The sequence below is a fragment of the Pelecanus crispus genome, chromosome 23, assembly GCF_030463565.1.
Source record: "Pelecanus crispus isolate bPelCri1 chromosome 23, bPelCri1.pri, whole genome shotgun sequence".
NCBI classification, from domain to species: domain Eukaryota; kingdom Metazoa; phylum Chordata; class Aves; order Pelecaniformes; family Pelecanidae; genus Pelecanus; species Pelecanus crispus.
The window spans coordinates 1,761,674-1,786,337 of record NC_134665.1 but is presented as its reverse complement, the minus strand read 5'-3'; the positions used below and the strand labels follow the sequence as shown (position 1 = coordinate 1,786,337).

General features: G+C 53.8%; 2 protein-coding genes across 2 annotated transcripts; one reads left to right on the top strand and one right to left on the bottom strand.

The window, feature by feature from the left end:
• Window positions 1-8,295: 8,295 nt before the first annotated feature.
• Window positions 8,296-9,256, bottom strand: LOC104024343 (olfactory receptor 14J1). Its single transcript, XM_009490685.2, is given in 2 exon segments — window positions 8,296-8,344; window positions 8,346-9,256. Coding segments are annotated over 2 exon segments (960 nt in total).
• A 7,572-nt stretch (window positions 9,257-16,828) lies between these two features.
• On the top strand, window positions 16,829-17,743 carry LOC142595871 (olfactory receptor 14J1-like). The gene has a single exon (XM_075724722.1). It carries the CDS (start codon window positions 16,829-16,831, stop codon window positions 17,741-17,743), a length of 915 nt encoding a protein of 304 aa, XP_075580837.1.
• Window positions 17,744-24,664: the final 6,921 nt, after the last annotated feature.

Sequence of the window (24,664 nt, the reverse complement as noted above, 5' to 3'; positions counted from 1 at the left end):
TTTTGCCCCTTCCCTTTGGGTGACTCCAGCTTGGGCGATCTCTCCCTTTGTGGGGCTGCAGTCACTGCCCACCCCAGGCACACAGTCTCCCTGGAGAAGCCCCAGGCTCTCCAGGCAGCTCCGGATTCCCCTCCTGGAGGATGTCTTCTTCCCTGTCCCATGTGGGACGGCCCTGGCTATGTACCTCGGTGACCATTCATCATCTCCACTGTCAGCACATACCAATGGGTGAGTCCAGATTGCAACCCTTGGTCTCTAACAGTTACCAGTGTGACAATGAGCTTTCCTCTCCCAATTCCAAGGAGAAAAAGCCCTATTTGGGGTGAAATTCCTGGAGTCTGTTGTTAACATGAGCTCTGGGAGAAGACCCCACCCTTCATTTAATTCACTAGGGAGATCCCATTTTATTACAGAGATGCTAGGAGAGTGTCAGCTCTGTCCCAGAAACACACACTTTTCCATCAGATCTATGTGAGAGAGAGCAGGTTTATTACTCAGTCGGCGTCAGATGAATCCAAACATTTCTGTAGAAACATAATAAACACTAATAACCATACAGATAATGGTAACAAAATAGCTAAAACAAAAACCAAAAGACAGGCCTGCAATGGGACACCCTGACAATCATTTGTGAACAGCAACGGAAAATTTATCAGTGTTGAAAATCATGCATGAAATTACTTTCCCAATAGCCTCCTTGAGCTCCTGGTTCCTCATGCTGTAGATGAGGGGGTTCACTGCTGGAGGCACCACCGAGTACAGAAATGCCAGCACCAGGTCCAGGGGTGGGGAGGAGATGGAGGGGGGCTTCAGGTGGGCAAACATGGCAGTGCTGACAAACAGGGAGACCACGGCGAGGTGAGGGAGGCACGTGGAGAAGGCTTTGTGTCGTCCCTGCTCAGAAGGGCCTTAGCACCCTGCTGTCTTCTCCATGGGGCTCCTGCGCAACAGAGAGAGGCCATGGGAGAGCTGTGCCCTGCGGGAGGGCAGCCTGCAGCCCAGCAGCACCTCCCAAGGAAAGACTCACCTCTCCTCAATTCCTTACGTCCTGAAGAGAGGGTGAGATCCCTGCCAGCCGCACACGCTGCAGCACCCAGAGCCCCGAAGGTTCACAGGGGGCGAGTTGGGTGCTTTTCCTCCATGGACACAGGTGCATGACAGCGCTGGTGTCTGAGCTGCACTTGAATCCTCACCCCCACACCCCAGTGAGTGTGACAGTCAGAACTGTAAGGGCAGCAGGGAGAAGAGGAGAAGATGCCAAATGAGGCCTTGCAAGGGAGGCAGGGGAGGGAGGCACAGTCACACACTTGAGTGTTTCTCCTCTTTGGTGGTCAGGCTGCTGCAAGGGCAACTCCTGAGCATGTCCCCATGATAGGAAGGGCAGGGGCTGTGCTGTGTGAGTGAGGAGAGCAGGGGCTTGCTCCCGGGAAAGCGCCTGCACTGCAGGGGATGGCAGGGAGATGCCTGAATGCCTCCTGCCACGGCATTTCTGCCAGCAGGTCTCTCTGCCTCCCTGCCCACCTCTCTGCTGCCTGCAGCTCTTCTTGGCCAGGACCTGTTTCCCTCTCCCCACGTCTCCTCCCTCTTCATGCTCACAGAGCCCGTCCCACGCGCTGTGTGCTCAGCTCTGCCCTGCACACCCCTCCTGGCAGCAGGGCACTGCCCAGGGACATCTCTGGGGGTGTGCAGGGACCAAGGAGCAGCTCAGACAAGTCCTGATGAGAACTGGGCTCTCACTGCCTACTCCAGAGCACAGAAATACATTCCCATCTCCCACTGCCCATCCAGCCAACCAAGAAGAGAAAACTCAAAGGACAAATTTCTACCCTTTCAGGTAATCCCCTACCTTGACATCCACCTTTAAAACGACCCCCTGCAAATGTCCTCTGGGTGATGTAGGAGTCTGAGCAGCCCTGACCCATGCTGAACACTCTGGACAGCAGAAGGACCCAGCCTTGCTGGGGGTCCCTCCTTCCACCCACAGCTTCTCCCTGCAGCACCGTGGGGAGCTGCTTGGCAGGCTGAGAGCTGACCCTGGCAGGCGGCAGAGTCCCTGCCCCAGCACACAGCACCCTGGGGTGCAGGGACCCTGCTCGCAAGGACAGCCCTGGGCACCCCTGGCTGCACACCTCTCTTCAAAACCCTGGAGCCGTCCCTGGCGGAAGGCAGCCGTCATGCCCTGTCCTGATGGTACAGCAGGAAGCCCGGCTCTGCAGCACCTCCTCCTCCTCTACACTAGAGAAACTCTGAGAGTCCTCCTGAAAGGTCGTGTTTGCTGTGGCATGTACCAGCTTTTGGAGATCCCTCCAGGAACACCAGTTTCATTGCCCTGCACCCAGAATCTTACCATGTAGAGAGCAGTGAAGATCTCTCCCGCAGTGAGCTCTCAGCACCCTCCCACCCCACACTGCCTTTAACCTCTCTCTGCCTCCCTCCTCTCCCCTCCCTGCCTGCAGGCACTGCCCTCAGCCCTGCTGCGCTTGGCACAGGAGCTGCTCCTGGGCAGAGCTGTCTCTCTGCAGCGCTGCCCGCTTGCCAGGAGCTGCCTGCGTCCCAGGAGCCCGGCCCAGCTCAGCAGCACAGCACCAGCCCAAGGCAGCCCTTGCTCTGCCCCTCTGGGCTGCCTTGTGTTGTCCCTGGGGCTGCAGGGGAACCTGCTGTGACACAGCCTGAAGCCATCACTCATGCTCCTTCCTGCAGCTGGGGAGAGACTCTTACTTCCAGTAGTGTAATTTCTCTTCCTAGAGAAAGAGTTAGGTCCAAGAATCACCTTTTCTCAACCCATCTTTAGGCAGGACAACAGAGACAGTGACAGGGAGATGTCTCCTGTACCCCTGCTGATGGAATCAATTCAGGCCCCATTCTGGGTGTTTAGTCCTGAGGCAAGACTGTCTGCCAAAAACCCACAGGAGGGGGGATTCCTCCTGCCTCACTTCAGGTGGGCACAACATGGGCACCTGCATGGGAGCTCCTTGTCTCAGCTCCCATGGCAATAATGGAGATGGAGGCCAGGAAGGAGCTGTTCAGGCACAAACACCTGGCGACATTTGGGCTTCAGGAGGTGGCCCCAGACATGCGCAGGTGACTGCAAGCTCTAAGGGAGAAGCTCATCGAGGCAGGGCAGCATCTGGAGGCATCTTCTTGGAGGCTGATGGGAAATTCAATTGGCCAGGTGGAATGACAGCAGATGCCCACTGAACCTGTAGATATTCCTTATGTCCAGGGCAGCCTATAGAGGTATTCAGCTGAGCAAATGGAGTCCTGCAGCTTAGGGAGAGCTCTCATTTGCCAGTGTCTCTCAGTTGCCCACAACCCATCCAGATTCTTTCAAAGACCTGATAAGGTTCCTCTACCACCCAAGATGTCCTAGCCCCAGACTTGCTTGAAGCCTCCCATGCACTGCTCTCTCCCTGCACTACCACGGGGGTCACAAGCCCTTCCCTCTTCCCCTGCAGTCACAGCACCTCACCCCAGGAGGTCTCTGCATCCTCCATGCTCATAGACGTGTCCTGAGGTCCATCCAAGTGTGGGAAGTGAAGGAGAAAAGAGAGCAAGGTCAGCTCATGGGGCATGACTGAGCACAGCCATCCTCAGCAATGGGCATTGCCCATCTCCTAGGCTGAGCCATGCACACAACATGCAAATGGCTGTCAGCCCTGCTTGGCAGAAGAGGGCTCTTCCTTCCTGACATCTTCCCAGGACAAACCTCTCCTCTTCCCCATCCACAGACATCAACTGCTTTCCATGTCTGGGCTCTGATATCGGTTAAGGATTTGCTAAAGCCATCAGCCATCTCCTTGTTTCTCACAGAAACCCCTCAGCCCTCTCTCTGAGACCTGCACACGGCCAGGCACTGCTGCTCACAGCCACTCGCTCTTCAGAAGGGGCCTTAAGCTTCCTGGATCTTCCTGGTGCTTGTGAACTGTCTTCCTGGCTCCCTCCAGACCTCACAGAAAACTTTTTTGTCTATGACAGGGCCTTTATAACTGTCTTTTATGAAATCATTGTCTTTTTATCATCTTCTGTGCAGAATGAGCAGTCACAGAAAAGTCCCAGATGCCCCAAAAGAGATGCCGAATGAAGTGCCAGGAAGAACCAGGTGAGCAACACCCAAGGCTGTGACTTCCTGGCAAGGAGTCTCTCCTGTTTGTCACCTTTTCTCATGAAAGAAACAGGAAAACTGTCCATGCCATGGAGCTCTGCAGAAGGAAAATGGAGCTGTGCATAGCATGAGGTGACACAAGTGGGATCAGCAGGTTAGACTTTTGTAGGGAAGGCTTTACAAGGGGGTACCCTGACTTCTACACCCAGATAAAAAAATGGACACCAGGCAGTGTGCTGACGCGTGGGGGAAGTGTCCTGGGGTAAGACAGTGTGGATGAGAGAAGGCTGGGGAGATTTGGGTTGCAGGTTTGAGGTAGCACTTCCCAGGTCTGAGCAGCCTGAGCTTTGGAGCTGAGGAAAAATAAAGCAGCTCTCAAGGATGTGTTGGAATTAGTGGTACTGTCACTAATAGCAGTAACAGGAGAGTGCTGTAAGGGAACTCCTTTGTCTTCTCGATGATGAACTAAAGCTCCTGCATTTTGTTTTTACTTGACAAAATAGTTAAAAGTTCTCAGTGATTCACCTCTGGCGTGCAATTCTTAGAACAGTGGGTTTTTTCTCTCACTGCTAACTCTTTGTTACTATTTACTGATGACAGCTCTTAGACAGAATTGCCCTTAAATCATCGCTGCTCCATCCATTTCTCACACGATTCATCAGGACAGGGAGGTGTATCAGGGGAGCTGCTTTGGTTTTAGCCAAAGATGACAGCCAAGGGACAGATCCCAGGTTAGTGAGAAGGCACAAAGGAAGGCACAGTTTTGGTGTGGAGTCCACTGACACAACACCGTTACCTGCATTTCCAGTCTCTCCAGTCCTGACCGTGCAGCAGGGAGCCTGGAAGCTCTGAGCTCCCTGCATCTGCCCTGCATTTCCGCATGTAAAATGAAACTCACCTAGTAACAAAGTTGGTTTGGATTCTCTTCACAGCCTAAAGCACCACATGGGTCAGGAGACTGGCCAGGACACAGAAAGAGGAATCACACTTCTCTGGACAAAAGCTTAGGTGTTCCCAGGAATCTCAGGTGGCATGGCATACTGATTGCTGGGTTCAAGGAGCCGCTCAGCTGCCTTGTCCTCATTTCTGTTATGGTGGCCTCCCACCAAAGGCTGGGCTATCACCCACCCCAGGTTCAAGCTGGCTCTGACTTTGTGCAGCTGAAACCTGAAAACCTCCAAACTTGGCAATCAGAGATCCTCCCTGGATGTCCTGTTGCAGGGCACAACCACCTGCCTTGTCCGTGTTTCCCTAAGGCCCAGCGTGAAGCTCCCAGCAGGAAGTTTGGGGCTGTTGTCTCTGCCATAGCAGCTGCCACTGCACAAGGGCTTGGCTCCACCACCACCTCTCCAGGGAGGTGTCACCTGCTTTCAGACTGCCCTGTGCCTCCCCTTCAGCACACTAAAGAGGCCCAGTTCCCTCCGCCTCTCCACACAGCTCGTCTGCTTTAGCCCCCTAAGCCCACCGTGACAGACTTCCTCTGCACCTTCTCCACTTTAGCCACCCTGCGTTCAAAATGGCAAACCCACTGGTTCCTGTGGCATCCATCCTAACTGCCATGCCCTTCTCCTCAGGACACTCCTCAGATGCTCATGGCACAGCCTGGCCCAAGGCATGAGGTTGTTCTGCCCCCACCACAGACCTTGCTGCCTTTGCCTTCCAAAACTTCAAGAGGTTTTTGTTGGGCAAAGCCACAAGGGTGTCAAGGTCCCTCTAGACTGAAGCTCCAACACATCAGCATTTCAGGTTTGTTGGACAGTGCCTCAAGCAAGAGAAGAACGTGGGGAATAGCAGAACACTACAGGTAAGGAAAGAAAAAGACGTGCTTAGTGGAGTTGCTACCCAAGGTGGAAAATACCACAGTAACCATCTCAGAAATACCAGAAGAGGATGTGAAACAAGAAACTGTGTCCAATGGAAAAGGCTTAAGAGGGTAGGCTGTTCTTTTTGGAGGGTATTAGGAGAGCAACAGAGAAGATGTGGGGTGGGGGGAATAGAAAGAGCAGCAAAGGCTGTGGTCTGGGCTGTTTGGGATACTTGTGGAGCAGCCCTGCACCTGATGTGAATTACTTGTGTGGTCAGGCAGAACCTGAGAGCTTTCCCTCATTTGCAAACATGAAGGAGAAGGGCGCACAGCATCCTTCAGGCTGGGAGGGACATCAGGAGGTGTCTTGAGAAACCTCCTACTGCAAGCAGGGTCAAAGCAGATTACTCAGGGCTTTATTCCAATAAGCCTTGGTCACTTTCTGGGACAGAGCTGGTGGACACTCCCTGGGAAACAGCTGCCACCATTTGACTGCCCTCATGCTGGAAAAGTTTCTCCCTGTGTGTACCCTCACCCTCTTTTGCTTCAGCCCATTGCCTCTTGTTCTTGTGCCCTGTACCACGGAAATGGGCCTGACGCCGTCTTCGTGGGAACAGTGCAATGCTGCTCCATGTTTTCCCCAGGATCTTTCTTTCTCTAGGCTGGACAAGCCCAGCTCCCTCAGCCTCTGCTCAAAGGCAAAGTCCTCCAGCCTCTGACCATCATGGGGGCCCTTTGCTAAAGCCACTCCAGCTTGCCGACATCTCTCCTGTAGTGGGATCTGAAACTGGGATGCAGTGACCTGCACAATCCCCTCCCTCCATCCACTGGTCTCACAGCCCAGGCTGCTCCTGGCCTCCCTTGCTGCCAGGGCACACGGCTGCCTCCTGTCAGCTCCCTGCCCACCAAGACCTTTCCCAGGGGCTGCTCCCAGCCAGGCAGCCCCAGCCTGTGCCATGGCCAGGCTGAGTCCCCACAGGGCAGACACTGGCACCTGTCCTTGCCCCATTTCCTGAGGTTCCTGCCAAAACAGGCTTTCCTCTTCCTTGAACCCTTTTCCTGAGCGCAGAGACCTGCAGACCTTTTCAGTAATGACTTGTGCAAAGAAGGCATTGAGTCCCTCAGCCCCACCTGTGCCTGCTCTTATTAAATCCCCCTCCCCATTCAGCAGCCTGCTGGCACTTTCCTTATTCCATCTGGGTCTGTAATGCAGCGATCAAAGCTCTTCTTTTTCCTCTTGGCTTCCCTTGTAACCAGGATCCCCAGGTGAGCTTTTCCTTTCCTGCAAACACGCCTCCACGACAAAGACAATATATGGAAATTCCTTGTTCTAGCCTGTCCTTGCTGCACCTCCCGCCACCTGCTCCATGGCCCCTGTCACAGCTCTGGTCCTGTGCTGGCCCAGCCCCATGGCCCCACACATGGTCCCACAGCCCCACTGTGCAGGCACAACAAGGGAAAGGGTACATTCGGGAAGGGGGGACAAGTTCCCCTCATTATGATCCCAACAACAGCTCTTGGTTCACTGTGCCCCCATCACCCTCCTACTTGTTCAGCCTCCCCAGAACCCAAACCTTTCCCCAGCTGTATCCCACGAGGGGCTTCGCAGACAGCCCTTCTCTGGGGTCTGCTGGGCTCTGGGCCAGGGGAGATGCTGAGCAGGGCTGGCACTTCCCCTGATACCGGCACTGAGCCTGGGGCACTCAGGCAGCTCCAGCTGCCCCTGCAACACAGCAGCCTGCGCTGGGCTGGTGCATGCAGAAATGGGTTTCTCTGTGTCATTTGTTCCCCCCGGACACTCAGAGTTGCTCCTTTGCTCTTCTCCAGGGACATCCCAGCCCCCAGGGAGCCTTTCCCCAGGGCAGCGTTTCTGTGCTGGCCTGGCCAACTGTTCCTGCTCCGGGCAGGTGGTGCTGCTCTGAAGTGTGAGAGGCCCGTGGTGCCTGAAAACCACAGGGAGATGGTCCCAGGCAGATCCCCCTGGATCATCGATCATTTTCATTGGCACTAGGCACCCACAGGTGAAGGCTTAGCCCAGGCCCATGCCTAACACAACAGCCCATGCCCTCCTGTCCTGAGTCCAAGGAGAACCCAAGCACAGCAGCACTGCCTCGTGGGAGGCAATCTCTTCAGTCTGCTCCTAACCTCAGCTTTGGAAGAAGAGTCCAACCTCCAGACACTGGCACTGAGGAAATCCCCTTTTATTACAGAGGTGTGGTGCAGGAGGTCAGGTGTACCACTGTGCCAGACACACATACAAAGACCTCTGGGTCAGAGAGGCTGGTTCATGCCTTTGGGGAAGACGAGTGGCTGGAGACATTCCTGGAAAAACAGGTTTATCACAGATAAAATACTCAAAGCACTGCAACTTCCCAAGATGAATTGGAAATCACTTTTGAAGAGGCATGAGTAGCTTATTTTTGCTGCTGGAAAAATGATTGAATCAGTGTCTTCAGTGTGTTTTTGAGCTCCTGGTTCCTCATGCTGTAGATGAGGGGGTTCACTGCTGGAGGCACCACCGAGTACAGAACTGCCAGCACCAGGTCCAGGGGTGGGGAGGAGATGGAGGGGGGCTTCAGGTGGGCAAACATGGCTGTGCTGATAAACAGGGAGACCACAGCCAGGTGAGGGAGGCACGTGGAGAAGGCTTTGTGTCATCCCTGCTCAGAGGGGATCCTCAGCACAGCCCTGAAGATCTGCACATAGGACACCACAATGAAAACAAAACATGCAAAACCAAAAGAGGCAGTAATGACAAGAAGGTCAACTTCCCTGAGGTAGGCATCTGAGCAGGAGAGCTTGAGGATGTGGGGGATTTCACAGAAGAACTGGTCCACAGCATTGCCATGGCAGAGGGGTATGGAAAATGTATTGAATGCGTGCAGCACAGCATTGAGAAACCCAGTGCCCCAGGCAGCTGCTGCCATGTAGACACAAGCTCTGCTGCCCAGCAGGGTCCCGTAGTGCAGGGGTTTGCAGATGGCAACGTAGCAGTCATAGGCCATGATGATTAGGAGAGCAATCTCTGTTCCCACCAAGAAGGCAAAGAGAAAGAGTTGGGCAGCACATCCCAAGTAGGAGATGGCCCTGGTGTCCCACAGGGAATTGGCCGTGGCTTTGGGGACAGTGGTGGAGATGGATCCCAGGTCGAGGAGGGAGAGGTTGAGGAGGAAGAAGTACATGGGGGTGTGGAGGCGGTGGTCGCAGGCTATGGCGGTGATGATGAGGCCGTTGGCCAGGAGGGCAGCCAGGTAGATGCCCAGGAAGAGCCAGAAGTGCAGGAGCTGCAGCTCCCGCCTGTCTGCAAACACCAGGAGGAGGAACTCGTTGAAAGTGCTGTGGTTAGACATGTGGTTCCTCTGAGAATGGAGTGCTGTCCAAAGAGAAAAAGAAAATGCCAAATTAGGGGCTTCATCTCTGAGCAAGCTCAAAGCCATTTGTCCTAGACACTCTGCTGCTACACACACACACTTTCACTTTTCTAGGAGACCTTTCTTCCTCTCCATGGCTGGAGCTCTGGTTGGTGCTGGCCGTGTGTGCCATGAGGAGAAGGGCCTCTGCCAGCTGACTGCCAAGGAGTCAGCCCTGCTCTGCAGCAGTGGCTTCGTAGGAACGGTGGGGGCAGGAGCCAGTCCAGGTGTTTGACTTTATCAGATGGGATTGCTCGTAATGCAGAAGGACTTGTCAGCATCTGCACTCCCAGGGCTAAGGGAACAGAGTGGCAGTCTGAGATGTTTGGGGTTTTACATCTCCCCCTCCCCTGGAGGGAAGCTCACAGCTTGGAAGGACACCTCCAGCTGGTAGCCAAGTGTCTTAGTGATGGCATTTGAGTAAGGGAGATTGAGCTCATTGCCTCCATGCACTGAGTGCATTGCCCGCTGCCCCACAGTTTAGAGGAAAGCTGGGACACTTGTTCCCATGGACACACGGGCATGGGGGGACCCACAAGACCAGCGTGTGACTCTGCAGCTGAAACTCCATCTCCCCAGGGAGCCTGACAGCAAGAAGGAAATAACCCCAGCACTAACAGGGACAAGTGGAGCGAGAAGGAGAACTGGAGTGAGGGTGTGGGTGAGAGAGGCCAGGGCAGAGGCAGGCGGGCCCTCAGGCCAGCGTTGCCCTTCCCCAGCTGTGCCCGCCACCTCCCAGGCACCAGCATTGCCGGGCAGCTGCTCTCAGCCCCTGTGCTCTGCAGAGGGCCCTGGGCGCGGGGCTGGAGAGCTGCAGCACGGCTCTGCTGGAGCTCTGGCTGCAGAGGAGCTGGTTCGCGCCTTGGAGCCCCCAGCCCTTGGGGCAGAGGCTTTGCTGGCTGGGAGAGGAGGCAAGGGGGCTTGCTCAGGGGAAGGGCTCTGCATGGCAGGGGATGAGACGGAGGTTTCTGAACTCTCCCTCTCACAACATTTCTCGTTTTTGTTTCCTCTCATTCCCTGATGATATCCCTGCTGCCAGGAGATTTTCCTCATGGGAGCTGTTTCCCTGTCCCACATCTTTTCCCCGCTCACAGACCCCATCCCAACCTCTGTGCCCTCTCCTTAGCCCTCCAGAAACCTGCCTGTGTGCAGGGCACTGGCTGGGCGCATGGTCCTGTTTGCAGGTAGAAAGAAGGACAGGTCAGCCTAAGCCGGATGGGTCCAGCCATGGTGAGTCTGCTTGTGACCAAAGGCAACGAAGTGGCTGAAAACTCATTGGGAGACTCCTGGAAGACCTACTGATCACTCAGAGTTAGAGTTCAGCAGTCTCAGTGACTTGTCAATATTAAAAACTTGTTTCTCTATTGTAACTCCCATTCTCCAAGAGTAGGGAATAGACACACAGACTCAGGAAAGTTCCTTCTCTTTATAGTAATCCTTGTTTTGAGCTTCCCCTTGAAACGTCCTACGGAAAGATTCTGGAGATGAGGCTGAAGCTCTGAGCAGCCCTGACCCACGCTGAACCCTGTCGACAAGGCAGAATGACCCTGCCTTGCTGGGGTCACTCTTTCCACACACAGCTTCTCCTGGAAGAACCGTGGGGGGTTCCCTGGGCAGGCTGAGAGCTGACCCTGGCAGGCAGCAGAGTCCCTGCCCCGGCACACAGCACCCTGGGGTGCAGGGACCCTGCTCGCAAGGACAGCCCTGGGCACCCCTGGCTGCACACCCGCCTTCACACTCTGCAGCCATCCCTTGCAGAAGGCAGCCGTCATGTCTTGTCCCTCAGACAGTGCAGCAGGGCAGCCCTGCTCTCGAGCATGTCCTCCTTATGTACAATATAGAAACACTGAGAGTTGTACTTATAGATCCTGTGATCTGTGGCATGTGCCAGCTTTAGGAGATCCCTGCAGGAAATGCAGCCGCATTGCCCTGCAGCCAGAGATTTACCATGTCAAGGGCTGTGAAGATCTCTCCTGCAGTGAGCTCTCAGCACCCTCCCACCCCACACTGCCTTTAACCCCTGTCTGCCTCCCTCCTCTCCCCTCCCTGCCTGCAGGCACTGCCCTCAGCCCTGCTGCGCTTGGCACAGGAGCTGCTCCTGGGCAGAGCTGTCTCTCTGCAGCGCTGCCCGCTTGCCAGGAGCTGCCTGCGTCCCAGGAGCCCGGCCCAGCTCAGCAGCACAGCACCAGCCCAAGGCAGCCCTTGCTCTGCCCCTCTGGGCTGCCTTGTGTTGTCCCTGGGGCTGCAGGGGAACCTGCTGTGACACAGCCTGAAGCCATCACTCATGGTCCCTCACACAACTGGGGAGAGGCACTTAGTTGCACCAGTATCATAACTCCTAGTAGAAAAATATTTGGTCATGAGAAGTAGTTCTTTTGTCAACCCATCTTTAGGCAGGACAACCCAGGCAGTGACAGGGAAGGATCTCCTGTACTCCTGATGAGGGAAGGAATTCAGGCTCTGTTGTGGGTGTTTAGTCGTGGGGCTGGAAGGGCTCTCAGCTCCCTCCCATGCAGAGCACAAACCCACAGGAGGGGGGATTCCTCTTGCTTCACTTCAGGTGGGCACAACATGGGCACCTGCATGGGAGCTCCTTGTCTCAGCTCCATGGTAATAATGGAGATGGAGGCCAGGCTGAGCTGTTCAGGCACAAACACCTGGTGACATCTGAAGTGGCAGACCATGCCAAAAGTCTTGCTGAAGTGGAGGGAAATGACATCCCATGTTCTCCCCTCATGCACAAATGGAGTTACTTCATCATGAAGGCAATCAGGTGGGTGAGGCGGGATTTACCCTTGCAAAGTCCATGCCAATGCTCTTCTCTCTCAGGTGCCCAGCAATGTCACCCATGAGGAGTCATCCAATGTCTTGCTCCTCCCTCACCAAAGTGAGCTTGTGCAGCCTGTGGTTCCCTGGGTTGCACTTTTGGCCTCTTTCCAAGATGGCTGCAACATCCGTTTGCCCTCACTCACAAGAGACCTCCACTACTGCTATGACCCTTCACAAGGGATATGCTGAAGAAATAGCGATCTTGTCCTGTAACTTCATTACCACTATTCTGTCTGCTACACAGTGTGTTTCACTTCTCTAATCGTTCATAATTTTTCACCTGTCCTGACACAAAGACCATTTCTAATGCCTTCTTTTCAGATACAGACTGCCTAGACAAAGGCCCTTTGTGTTATTCTCCAGTTTTCTCCTCCCCTTACTCTTTGTTCATTCAGATACCTCTCACCCATGCAGGTGCTTTGAGCTTCATCGAATTAAAAGCTTGCCTTTCAGTAGTCTCATTGTCTCTCCAGCCATCTCTTCAGTTATGTTCATACCTATCTTTTTGTGCCTATCTATCCAAAACATTTCTGATAAGAAATCGCTTGTAGAGAGGCAACCTCATTTGAGGCAGCTTGTACTTAGCATATGTTTGTGGAGTGTGTTTTATTGCTTATGAAAACTGATCATGCTTTAATTTTCTTTCCTTACAAATAGGAAAAACCGTTCTGTGCCCATGTGCAGCGAGGTGTCGAAGGAGATCAGGTGGGAGATGGTGCAAGGGAGCTGTACCATCCAGCAGCAGAGAGCGGTGGAGAAGTCTGATGCAAGGAAGAGTGATGTAAGTGCCAGGTGGCCGATGACAGAAATGGCCGCGCTGGGGAGGTGAGGAACAAATTTGTCCATAGAGTGTCAGACCTCAAGGGCCTGCTTTTCCTACCTGTCCAGACCTCCTGAGGGGACAATTGGGATCAATATCAATTGAAGTATGCTTCTACCACCTCTTCCTTCAACTGAAAATTAGTAAAAAATCAAATAAAAATAAAACAAAACAAAATAAAATAATATAAAATAAAATTTAAAAAAAACTTTGAAATGAAAAAAAAAATCATTAGGTGCAGTATGAAATCTTCCTCCTTACGTACACTATGGAAATAACTCCAAGTAGCTGTACAAGTCTTGAAGACTTAAAGAAAATTAGAGGAAGAGAAAAAGCTTGTTAGGGCTTTGTGTCTTTTAATGAGCACCTCGGTGTATTTGGGGCTGAGTCCATGAAGCTCAGATGCTGAGAGAAGGTTGAAGAAACCTCTCAGGAAGTCCAAGTCAGAACAAAACCCAAAGTGCCTTGAAGCATTCATGGGCCCCACTGAGGGCCATTACTGACAAAGCCTCCCCATGGACTCGTTAGAGCAGAGAACTGGAGGCTGTGATTGCAGGGAGGCAAAGGCACTGTGCAGGTGGCTGTAACAGCGAGAAAACCCTGGCTTTTATCAGAAAGCAGAAAGGCCAAGCCCTGACCCCCAGGCCCTGGGAAGGCAGATCCTGTCCCTGACACGGGGCTCAGGGCTCTTTCTCGGGGCAGTGGGCTGGGAGGGGGAGCAATGCCATGTGCAGAAAAACTGGGCAACCCCTCCTGGCATCCCCAAGCAGGGGTGAGGAAGAAACAAAGTCACAGCCTCAAAATAAAGTTTGTCCTGGAAGGCCTCAGCGGTGGGGAACACTGCCATAGCCAAGGGGACAAAGACCTTGGTTCCTTTGGGCCTCTCAGTCTTGCCAGAGCCCTTGCCCTTCTCGACTGCCGGCTGTCCTACACCGTCCCATGCCTGCACCTCTTTCCCTTCAGGCCACAGACACCCGCCTGCCTTCAGCACCAGCTCTGCCCCTCGTATTTCTATACCCTCACTGGTGTCTCTCCACCCATCGCTGGCTCTTCCTTGAAACACAAAGCCATGGGCTGCTCCAGACTCCCTCTGGGTGACCTCTTGCACCACACTGCTACCCTGTGAGTGACGTTTCTTTTTCAACACATCCACTCTGAGCCTTCCAAGCAGCACTTTGTGGAGCTTTCCTCCTCCTCCCTCTACCAAAGTAAGCTCCACCATCTCTGACACCACCCTTCAAGCCGTTGAAGGCTACACAGCAAACTGTGTGCCTGCTGCTGTCCCATCAGGTCCTGGGGCAGAAAGGACATGACAGCCATAGCCAAGCCCTCTTCCTGGAAGGGCCTACCAGGTACTTAAGGAAAGGCATTCCACCAGTCAGCTTGCCAACCACGTGCCTTCTCCTGGCCTTTCAGAGACCCTGGCAGGCATGAGCCTAAAAGCACATATCCCAGCCGTGAGTCAAGGGCTGACCTATCAGCTGCTTCAGGAAGAGGTGACCTCACAGTCCCTTTCCCAGCCGTCTTTCTGCTGCTGGCCTGTCAACTCCAGAGACAGGTGTGACCTCACAGCCACCTTCACAGTCTTGTGCCTCCTGCTGGCCCATGACATCCTGAGGCACAGCTGACCTCACCACAGCATTCCCAACCATCTCCTCCCTGTGGCCTGTGAGCTGATCGGATGCATGTAACCTCCCATCCCTCTTCCAACGCCACGTGACTGCTCTTGGAACTGCCAATCCCCTTCCTGCCCCAAGGGGCCAAAAAGTTTAAGTTAGGTTTAGGGAAGGGGGTGAAGGTAAGGGGATGCAGAGCACAGGGTAAAGGGCTTTGGGGGTGAGGTGTTCAGGTGAGGGTTTAGGGACTAGGTCTCACCTTCAGCGGTTAGGGATTAGGCAAAGTTTTCTAGGGCAGGTTTGGTGTTCTGCTGAGGGTGTCTGGTTAGCATTAGGGAATGGGCTGGCTTTGTGGATTAGGGTTTTGTTTAGGGCTGGAGTCTGGAGTGAGGGCTAGGGCTGAGGCCAACATTTTAATGCTAGGGGTATGGGCAAGGGATTAGGGTGATCAATAAGGTAAGCATAAGGGCAAGGAGTTATGTCTTTTGAATTTGGCTTAGAGGTAAATTTTGAGATGAGGGGTTAGAGTAGTGGATTGCCTTCAGGGTGAGGGGCAGCATTTAGGGGTAGGGTTCGGACTTAAGGTTCCTGGTTAGAAAGAGGGTAAAGGCTTAACATGAATGCTTTCACAGTCAGTGTCACAGTGGCATCAAAATTACCTGAATGGATCTTACCTCCTCAAAATCTTTCCTTTCTTTTGGCCAAGCCCCTCTTCCCTCCCCCAAATCTCCCATCTCCCTTGTCCCAGCTTCCCCTGATGTCCCCAGATCTTTCATCTTGTTGGGAGCTGTATTGTAATGGCTTTGAAGACCTCCAAGTATCTGTCTCCCCACTCCTGCCCACTCAGAAGTGACCTCACAGCTGACATCCAAGGGAACACAATGTGCTGCTGTGCTGGAGAGGTCCCTGCTCAGCCACCCCAGCAGTGCTGGAGGCAGCTGATGCCCTCCACCACCCATGAGGTACGGAGCCTGCATAGCAGCTCATGCTCCAGAAGAGCTACCATATCTCCTGGGACACACGGGTTCTTCAGCTGCCCCAGGACAGTGGCAACCACTGTGTGCATAACTGAATCCACTGTGAATATACATTTTAGGAAAGACTTGAAACTCTGCAGAAAAAGAAATATGAAAGATGCCCATTAGCCCTCCTCCTCCCATCATCCACAACAGGGAAGAGCCGGGCTCCATTTCCTTGCTGATATCCAAGAAGACGTGGGAAGGCTGTTATCAGGTTTCCCCAAAGCCTTCTCTTCTCCTGGCTTTGCACCTTTGCAGCAAAGGTGGACAACGGCATCCTGGGCTGCATTAGGAAGAGCGCTGCCAGCAGGTGGGTGGAGGTCATCCTTCCTCTCCACTCAGCACTGCTATAATCTGTCTTGCTCACTTCCCGCAGGGTTTTCTACGCTACCACCTCCCTCACACTGCAGCCAAAGCTGCCCTCCACATGAACAGGAGCCCCATGGAGAAGACAGCGGGGTGCTAAGGCCCTTGAAATGCTGCTGGGCGGCTGCATGCCGGCAGCTGTAATGAGCCCTGTGTGTCCCTGCTTGGCAGGGCAGAGCTGAGATCCTCCACAGGTACCAGGAGATGGGCTGAGGGCCTTGGCCATCCGCCCTTGGAAACTGGATTCGTCTGCTCCCAGCAGTGTCCTGGTTCTTTTGGGGGAAGAGCCGAGGGCGATAGTCCTCCCGCTGAAAGAGCTGCCAGCACAGGGAGCTGAGATCAGGGCTGATGCACAGAGCGGCTGTCCTCACTCGGCACTAAGGGACCCTCCCCTGGCCTCTCAGGACCCACACGGTTTCCCTTGCAGGGCAGCAGGAATGCCAGGGGTTTCTGCAGTAAAAACACTGCTCAGCTGTGGTGGGGCAACCAGAGCAGAAGAGACAAAACACAATCCCCACAGCTCTGCTCTGAACTTGGGTGAATCAGGAGCGACAATGCTGAAAAGCTCTTTGATGTCACGAGGGGATTTAACTTGAAATCACCCCGTGTTCCTCTTTTCCTACTGCTGTAGGGCAGGACTGAGTCCTGCAGAGCCCACAGCAGAGCCCCTGCTCCCTGGGGCACCCTCAGCCAGCACCAACCAGGGCTCGTGAACAGGACCTGCCAAAGGACCTCCTGAATGGAGAGAGGCCGTTTGAAGGGGGTTCTGTAAGAAATGGCTTTGATTTTGCTCAGAGAATACTCCCCTAACTTGTCAATGTCTTTTCCCTCTTGGACAGTCCCCCTTGCCCAGAGGCAGCAGATGTCCAACAGCAGCTCCATCACTGAGTTCCTCCTCCTGGCATTCACAGACAGGCGGCAGCTGCAGCTCCTGCACTTCTGGCTCTTCCTGGGCATCTACCTGGCTGCCCTCCTGGCCAACGGCCTCATCATCACCGCCATAGCCTGCGACCACCGCCTCCACACCCCCATGTACTTCTTCCTCCTCAACCTCTCCCTCCTCGACCTGGGATCCATCTCCACCACTGTCCCCAAAGCCATGGCCAATTCCCTGTGGGACTCTAGGGCCATCTCCTACTTGGGGTGTGCTGCACAGATGTTTCTGTTTGTCTTTTTGATGTCAGCAGCGCACTGTCTTCTCACCATCATGTCCTATGACTGCTACGTTGCCATCTGCAAACCCCTGCACTACGGGACCCTGCTGGGCAGCAGAGCTTGTGTCCACATGGCAGCAGCTGCCTGGGGCACTGGGTTTCGCAATGCAGTGTTGCAAACTGCCAATACATTCTCACTACCTCTCTGCAAAGCTAATGCTGTAGACCAATACTTCTGTGAAATCCCCCACATCCTCAAGCTCTCCTGCTCCGATGCTCACCTCAAGGAAACTGCTCTTGTTGTGGTTAGTTTCTTAGTAGCATTCAGCTTTTTTCTTTTCATCATGCTGTCCTATGTGGAGATCTTCAGGGCCGTGCTGAGGATCCCCTCTGAGCAGGGACGCCACAAAGCCTTCTCCACGTGCCTCCCTCACCTGGCTGTGGTCTCCCTGTTTCTCTGTACTGGCAGTTTTGCCTACCTGAAGCCCCCCTCCATCTCTTCCCCACCCCTGGACCTGGTGCTGGCAGTTCTGTACTCGGTGGTGCCTCCAGCAGTGAACCCCCTCATCTACAGCATGAGGAACCAGGAGCTCAAAGAAGCCATTAGGAAGGGGATTTCATAGGTGAATTTCCGCAGTGATAAATTTTCCTTTGCTGTTCACCCAATAGTTCTCTGGGTGTCCCATTGCAGGCCTGTCTTTTGCTTTTTGTTTTAGCATTTTTTTTTATATTACCATTACCATATTATATATGGTTAGTAATGTTTATCACTTTTCTACAGAAATGTTTGGATTCCTCTTATTCCGACTTAGGAATGAACCTACTCTGTCTCACCTGGATCTGAGATAAAAGTGTGTTTTACTGGGACAGCGCTGACACTCTCCTAGCATCTCTGTAATGAAATGGGGTCTCCCACTGTGGGCCTGGCCTTTGGGTCTGCCCAGACTCAGAGATATCACCCACTTGACAGTTCCAAGCCTGGGTCTCTCCACATCTTTGTGGCCTCCTCCTCCTCCTCCTCACTAGCCCCACTTGACCAGCAAAGCATGCACGCCCAAACACACACACACCAGTGAGCCCAGAAAAGGGAAAAGTGAGACAACTCACGGATTGAGATAAAAATAGTTTAATAAGTAAAGGAAAAGCCGCACATGCAAGCAACGCAAAATGCAGGATTCATTCACTGCCTCCCACCAGCAGGCAGATATTCAGCCATTTAAAGGAAAGCAGGGCTTCATCACTCCTAATGGTTACTTGGGAAGACAAATGCCATCACTCCAAGCATCCCCACTTTCTCCTTCTTCCCCCAGCTTCTATTGCTGAGCACGATGTCCTATGGTCTGCAATATGCCTTTGGTCACCTGGGGTCAGCTGTCCCAGCTGGGTCCCCTACCAACTTCTTGTGCACCCCCAGCCTACTCGCTGGCGGGGCAGCGTGAGGAGCAGAAAAGGCCTTGGTGCTGTGCAAGCACTCATCAGCAATAACACAAACATCCCTGTTATCAACACTGTTCTCAGCACAAATCCAAAACACAGCACCATACAAACTGCTATGAAGATACCTCTACCCCAGCTGAAACCAGTACCATAAGCAGGACAGAGCACGGTGATCAGGCACAGGGTTTGGCCATGCCAGCACTGCCCAGCCCCTCCCCACGGACACCTGGCCCCTTCAATCCCCCTCCTGCCCGCTCTTCCACAGGCAGCTGCTTCCACCTTGCACCTCCATCCCTCCCTTTCTCTGCCCCACTCTCCTCCCCAGTTCACTGACCCCCTCAGCAATTACTCTTTCCCCAATGGTCTCAGCTTTTCTCCACGTGTACCCAAAATCGATAGTTTGCATAGCATTGCCTAGCTCCTCTGAGACTTCAATGGCATCACAGATGGCATCACCCCAGACATCACTGTTGGCCTTGCAAGGCTTGACTCCCCACAAGGTCCTCAGTGCTCCCCTCTGGGCAGTTTGGCCACTTCTCACGTCTGCAGCCACCTGCAAGACCCAGCTGGGACACACGATGCTGCCCACACTTCTGGTCCCTTCTCCCGCTGCTCTCTCTCACAGCCCGCAAGTTCTCAGGCCACCTCCCAGAGGTTCCCATGTCACGTCCAGGTGGCTTCAGCCCAGGGCAGGGCCTCACCAGGGGCCCCCTCATCTCTCTGCAGCCCTCCCACCTGCTGGCCTGGATGACCTCATGACACCTGCCTGCTCCTGGCCAATCACATTGCTGTCGTGGGGTGACCTCACAAGCAACAGCCCACCCATGTTGGCTTTGCCTACCTCTACTAGCCCTTCCCACTGCCTGAGCAGTGTTGCTGTGTCACTTTGGGGTTTGTGATGCTCTTGATGATGTCACAGTCTCTGCCTGCCTGCCACAAGTCAGTCAGGTTGCTGCAAGAGAAATGGCATTAAAAGGAGAGGATTCAATTTTGCTTGACTAAGCTGTGGCTCCTTGTTTTAGCTAATTAACATACATTAAGCTTTCTGATTAACTTTGCATTCATTTTCTAATAAGATAGAAGAGGAAAATGATTCATTGCAATACCTGATAGCTTCCACTAGGCAAGTGAAAAGATTAGAGACAGTGATGCAATTGAGTGAGAAAGATATAACCAAATACAAACTGACTTTGTGACAGCTTCTCAAGAATATCTGTAAATAATCACACACTATAGACTTCAGGAGGAATAATGTCTGAAGTCTTCTTGACAGCAGACTGTCTGCACAGAAACACTTGCAATTGCTCTCCTGGTTTCCCTTCCCCTTACTCTTCGATCATTCAGACACCTCTCAACAATCCCATAGCACCTTTGAGCTCCAGGGAGTTAAAAGCTTGCCTATCTTTCAGTAGTCTGTCAGATTCTGTCTTTGCCAACTGTTTAATTGTCTTTATTTTAACATTTCCTTTCTGTCTAAAAGATTTCTGGCATGATTATGCCTCGTGGAAGGTGAACCTCATTGGTGGCAGCTTGTACTTGGCATACAGTTGAGGAGGGTGTTTGATTGCAATGGTGAGTCTTATCAGGCTTATTCTGCTTGCTCAAAAATGAGAGCAATCCCCCTTTGCCTTTGTGCAGCCAGGTCTCAAAGGCAAGCAGGTGGGAGCTGGCACAAAGGAGCTGTACCATCCAGCTGCAGAGTGCAGAGAAGTCTGATGTAAGGACAAGGGATGCAAGTGCCAGGTGGGCAATGAGAGCCATGAAGGGCTTGGGGAGGTGAGGAGCAAGGGTGTCCATGCTGTGTCAGAGCTCAAGGGACAGCTTCTCCTACCAGTCCTGACCTCCTTAGGAGAGACCCTGGGTCAACAGCACTCCGAGAAGGCTGCCATCCTCTCTTCTCTAAGCTGAAACATAACAAACTACACCCTTTAAAGCAAACATTCATTTTGATTACAAGTTCTTTGAAATCTTTCTCCACAAGTGCACTAGGAAACCTCTCTAATGAACTGTACAAGAGTAGAAGACAATTACAGGAAGAGACACAGCTTGTTAGGGCTTGCTTGATGTTAATGAGCTCTGTGGAGTATTTGGTGCTGAGTGCTTGATGCTCAGGTACTGAGAGGAGATTGCACAAAGCTCTCCAAGACTCAATGTCAAAAGCAAAACCCAAAGTACCTTGAAGCATTAATGAGTCCCACTGAGGGCCATTACTGACAAAGCCTCCCAAGGGACTTGTTAGAGCAGAGAACTGGAGGCTGTGATTGCAGGGAGGCAAAGGTAATGTGCAGGCAGCTCAGCTGCTGAGAAAGCCCTGGCTTTGTTTGATGAAGCAGAAAGGCCAAGGCCTGACCCCCAGCCCCATGGAAGGCAGATCCTGTCCTTCACACCTTGCTCAGGGCCCTTCCTGGGGCACTGGGCTGTGGGGGGTGTGATGCTGAGTGAAGGCCAACGGTGTGACAGCTCCCAGGCTTCCTGGGGGTGTGCAAGGAGGCCATGAGGCCCCCCCAGTGCCTTAGCACAACATGTCTGCTCATGGGCCTTGGTGGCAGAGATGATTGCCGTACCCAGGGGCACAAAGGCTTGGGTTCTCTTGGCAACTTCCAACCTTGCCAGTGCTCTTTGCCTTCTCTAACACAGGTTGTCCTGCGCTGTCCCGCAGCTGCTTCTTTTTCCCTGCAGGCTGGAGGCACCCACCTTGCTTCCCTACCTTGCTCTCACACTGGCATTTCCATATATTCATCCTCACGCTCTTTTCCTTGAACCATGAAGAGATGGACTGATCTCATACTCCTTCTGCAGGCCTTCATGTCCCACAGCACTACCCTTTGAGTGACATTTCTTCCTCCTCATGTCCAGTCTCCACCTTCCCAGCTGCACCATGTGGCAGTGTTTCTCTCTCCTGCTGTTTTCTACCTCCAAGGAAAGCTGCAGCATCTGGGAAACAACCCTTCAAGCAGGCATCCCAATCCATCAGCCTTCCTGTGGCCTTTCACCTCACCACACAGAAGGAACCTCACCATCATCTTCCAAAGCTGCTGCCCTTTCAGCTTCTCGGATAGACTTGACCAAGCCGCGTGCCTGCTGCTGTCCCATCATGTACTCAGGCAGAAGAGACATGACAACCAAAAGAGAAGCCCCCTTCCTGCAGTGAGCCTCAGTCCTTGGGCAGAAGGCATCTCCCAGTCAATGTGCCTTCTGCTGGCCTGTCAGAGACGCTGGCAGATGTGCGCTTCAAAGCACACATCCCAGCCATGAGTCAAGGGCTGACCTGTCAGCTATTTCAGAATGAAGTCCCTTTCCCAGACACAGTCCAGCTGTTGGCCTGTCACCTGCAGAGGCCGAAGTGACCTCACAGACCCCTTCACAGCCATTGGCTGGATTAGGAGCTCCTGAGACACAAGTGACCACATGGTACTGTACCCAGCCATCACCCTCCTTGTGGCCGACTACGTGAGCAGACAACAGTAAGCTTGTTTCACCAAATTGATCTCATAGATTTCCTCCCAATGGTTTGAGTGGAGAAATGTTCCTCAGAGGAACTGCTGTATTTCTGTTGGTGCATTTTATATCTCTACTTCTGACTTTCTCTTGACTGCCATCAGAAAGCTCTCCAAGGAAAAGATTCATTGAATCATAGAATAACTCAGGTTGGAAGAGACCGCTGAACATCACCTTGTCCAGCTGTGCTGCTCTAGGCAGGCTTAAGCAGATAAGATCTCCCAAGGACTCTGCCCTGATTCGCATCACCCACAAAGGAGCTGAAAAGGCTGCATCACATGATGCAGGGAGTTAATAAAGACACTCAAGAGTGTTGGCGCAAGTGCTTGCACTGAGGGATGCCACTAGGAAGTGGCCACCAGGAGGACTCTACCACTGGTGACAGTGGGGCTTGAGGCACCAGTCAAACTCCCACCCATTACATCACGTATTTCTTCTGTCCGGATATCACCAATCTGGCTATAAAGAGGCTGTGGAAAGCCTTGGCAACACCCTTGCTAAGGTCCAGGTACAAAATACCCCCTGCTTTCCCCTACCCATCCAGGTTTGGCAATCCCTTTCTTCTCCTACAAGGACCTGGAAATGCCTGCAGGAGTACTTTGCCCATCACCTTCCGAGGGACTGAGCTGAGGGTGACCAGCCTCTAATTCTCGCAATGCTCCTTCTTGCACTTCTGGAAGAAAGGTTTGATGTCTGCCTTTTGCAAGGAGCCCAGAACCTCTCTGATCTCCTTTTATGACCTGGTGACCCGCCTGGTAGATGATGGAAAGGCTGTGGATGTCATTTACCTGGACTTTAGCACAGCTTTTGACACCGTCTCCCACAATATTCTCCTTGGGAAGCTGGCAGCTCATGGCTTCGACGGGCATAGTCTTTGCTGGGTAAAAAACTGGTTGGGTGGCCGAGCCCAGAGAGTAGCGGTGAATGGAGTTAAGTCCAGTTGGCGGCCAGTCACGAGCAGTGTTCCCCAGGGCTCTGTTTTGGCGCCAGCCTTGTTTAATATCTTTATCGATGATCTGGGTGAGGGGATTGAGTGCACCCTCAGTAAGTTTGCAGATGACACCAAGCTGGGTGGGAGTGTCGATCTGCTGGAGGATCAGATGGCCCTGCAGAGGGACCTGGACAGGCTGGACCGATGGGCCGAGGCCAACTGTATGAGGTTTAACAAGGCCAAGTGCCGGGTCCTCGCGAGAGGCGGCCGTGAGCTTCATTGGTGAGCCACAGCCCCTGTGCGCCATGGGGTCCCTCTTTTGGCAGCCTGGCCCCAGCCCCAGCCGCTGCACTGGCAGCAAGGGGCAGCCCTGCGGCTGCCACAGCCCCGACTGCCCCGTGCAGGGCCTGGGCAGCCAGGGGCTCTGTGCCTCCCTCTCCCAGCCCTGCCCACGCAGCTGGCCTTGCTGGCAGCCTTGCTCAGTCCCACCCGCCCTCGCCTACTGTCCTTCCCTGGGCTCACCCTGCTGAGGGGGGAGGAGGGTGTGCAGCCAAACCGGCAGAGCCGGGAGCTGTGCTGCTGGGAGCATGCTGGGGAGCGGGAGGTCTGACGCAGCTCTGTGCCTAGGGCTTGCCGCGCAGCACCTGAGGGACAACAGCGAGGAGAAGCTGTCTGAGATCTGCAGCGGTGAGCAGGGGCAGTGCTGTGTGTGCCGGGGCTGGTGGGGCAGGCTCACAGGGCCTGGGCAGTGTGCTGCTGCTATGCCTTGCCCTGCTCCAGGGAAATGCTTTCAGGGCAGAGGAACACCTCCGGGGCATTCCTGAGCAGCACCTTCCAGCTCATCCATGTGTCCCACCTGCTCCTCCTGGCCAGGGAAAGGCATGGCTGGGGCTGGCATGGTCTGGAGGGGATGCCGCGGGGTCTCTGCAGATAGGTGGGTTTCAGCTCTGTTCTCTTTCCTTCTGTTGCAGCCCTCCAGCTTTTGGAGAAAGACGCCGAGCCCTCGCTCTCGTCCCTGGCAGCTCAGACCCTGCTGATCCTGAGAGCTCCAAGGGAGCAGCCAACAGCGGGGCAGAGCCTGTGGGCGCTGTGCTGCACAGCCAGGCAGAAGTGAAGCTCTCCTCAAGACAATGGCTCTTTTGGATTAAAGCTGGAAGCACAAGCCCAAGGCCATGGCGTCCTTCCTTCACACAGGAACCACCCTGAGCGTGCCGAGCGGACAGCGCTGTTCCTGGCCTCTACCGCTGCGCGCAGGGCAGCTCACCCCTCAGCACACCCTGGCCCCATTAGCGGTTCAGAATTTCACCCCTCTCTTAGGCTTTCCCCCAAAAGAAGCCATGTTTGTTCACCTCCTCTGGAAGTCTTTTGTCTTGGGAGGCAGAGGGCAAAAGCAGGCCCCGGAAGGAACCAGGATTGCCCCGAGAGCTGCCTCACGCCCAGGCTTTGCAGCAGCCCGTGGCAGCACAGCACACACTGACCCAGGCTGTCCTTGCAACAAAGCCCCAACTGCCCTGCTGGACTGCAAAAGTGGGAGGTTTCCTCCTGCTCTTCAGACGTGGCCACCTCTGGCATGCCCTGGCCTTGCACATCCTTGCCCAGGAGCCAGGGCAGAAGTTTCCCTGGGGACAGGGAGGAGCTGTGCCCCCAGGAGCACCCTGCCCCACCTCCTCTGTGCCCC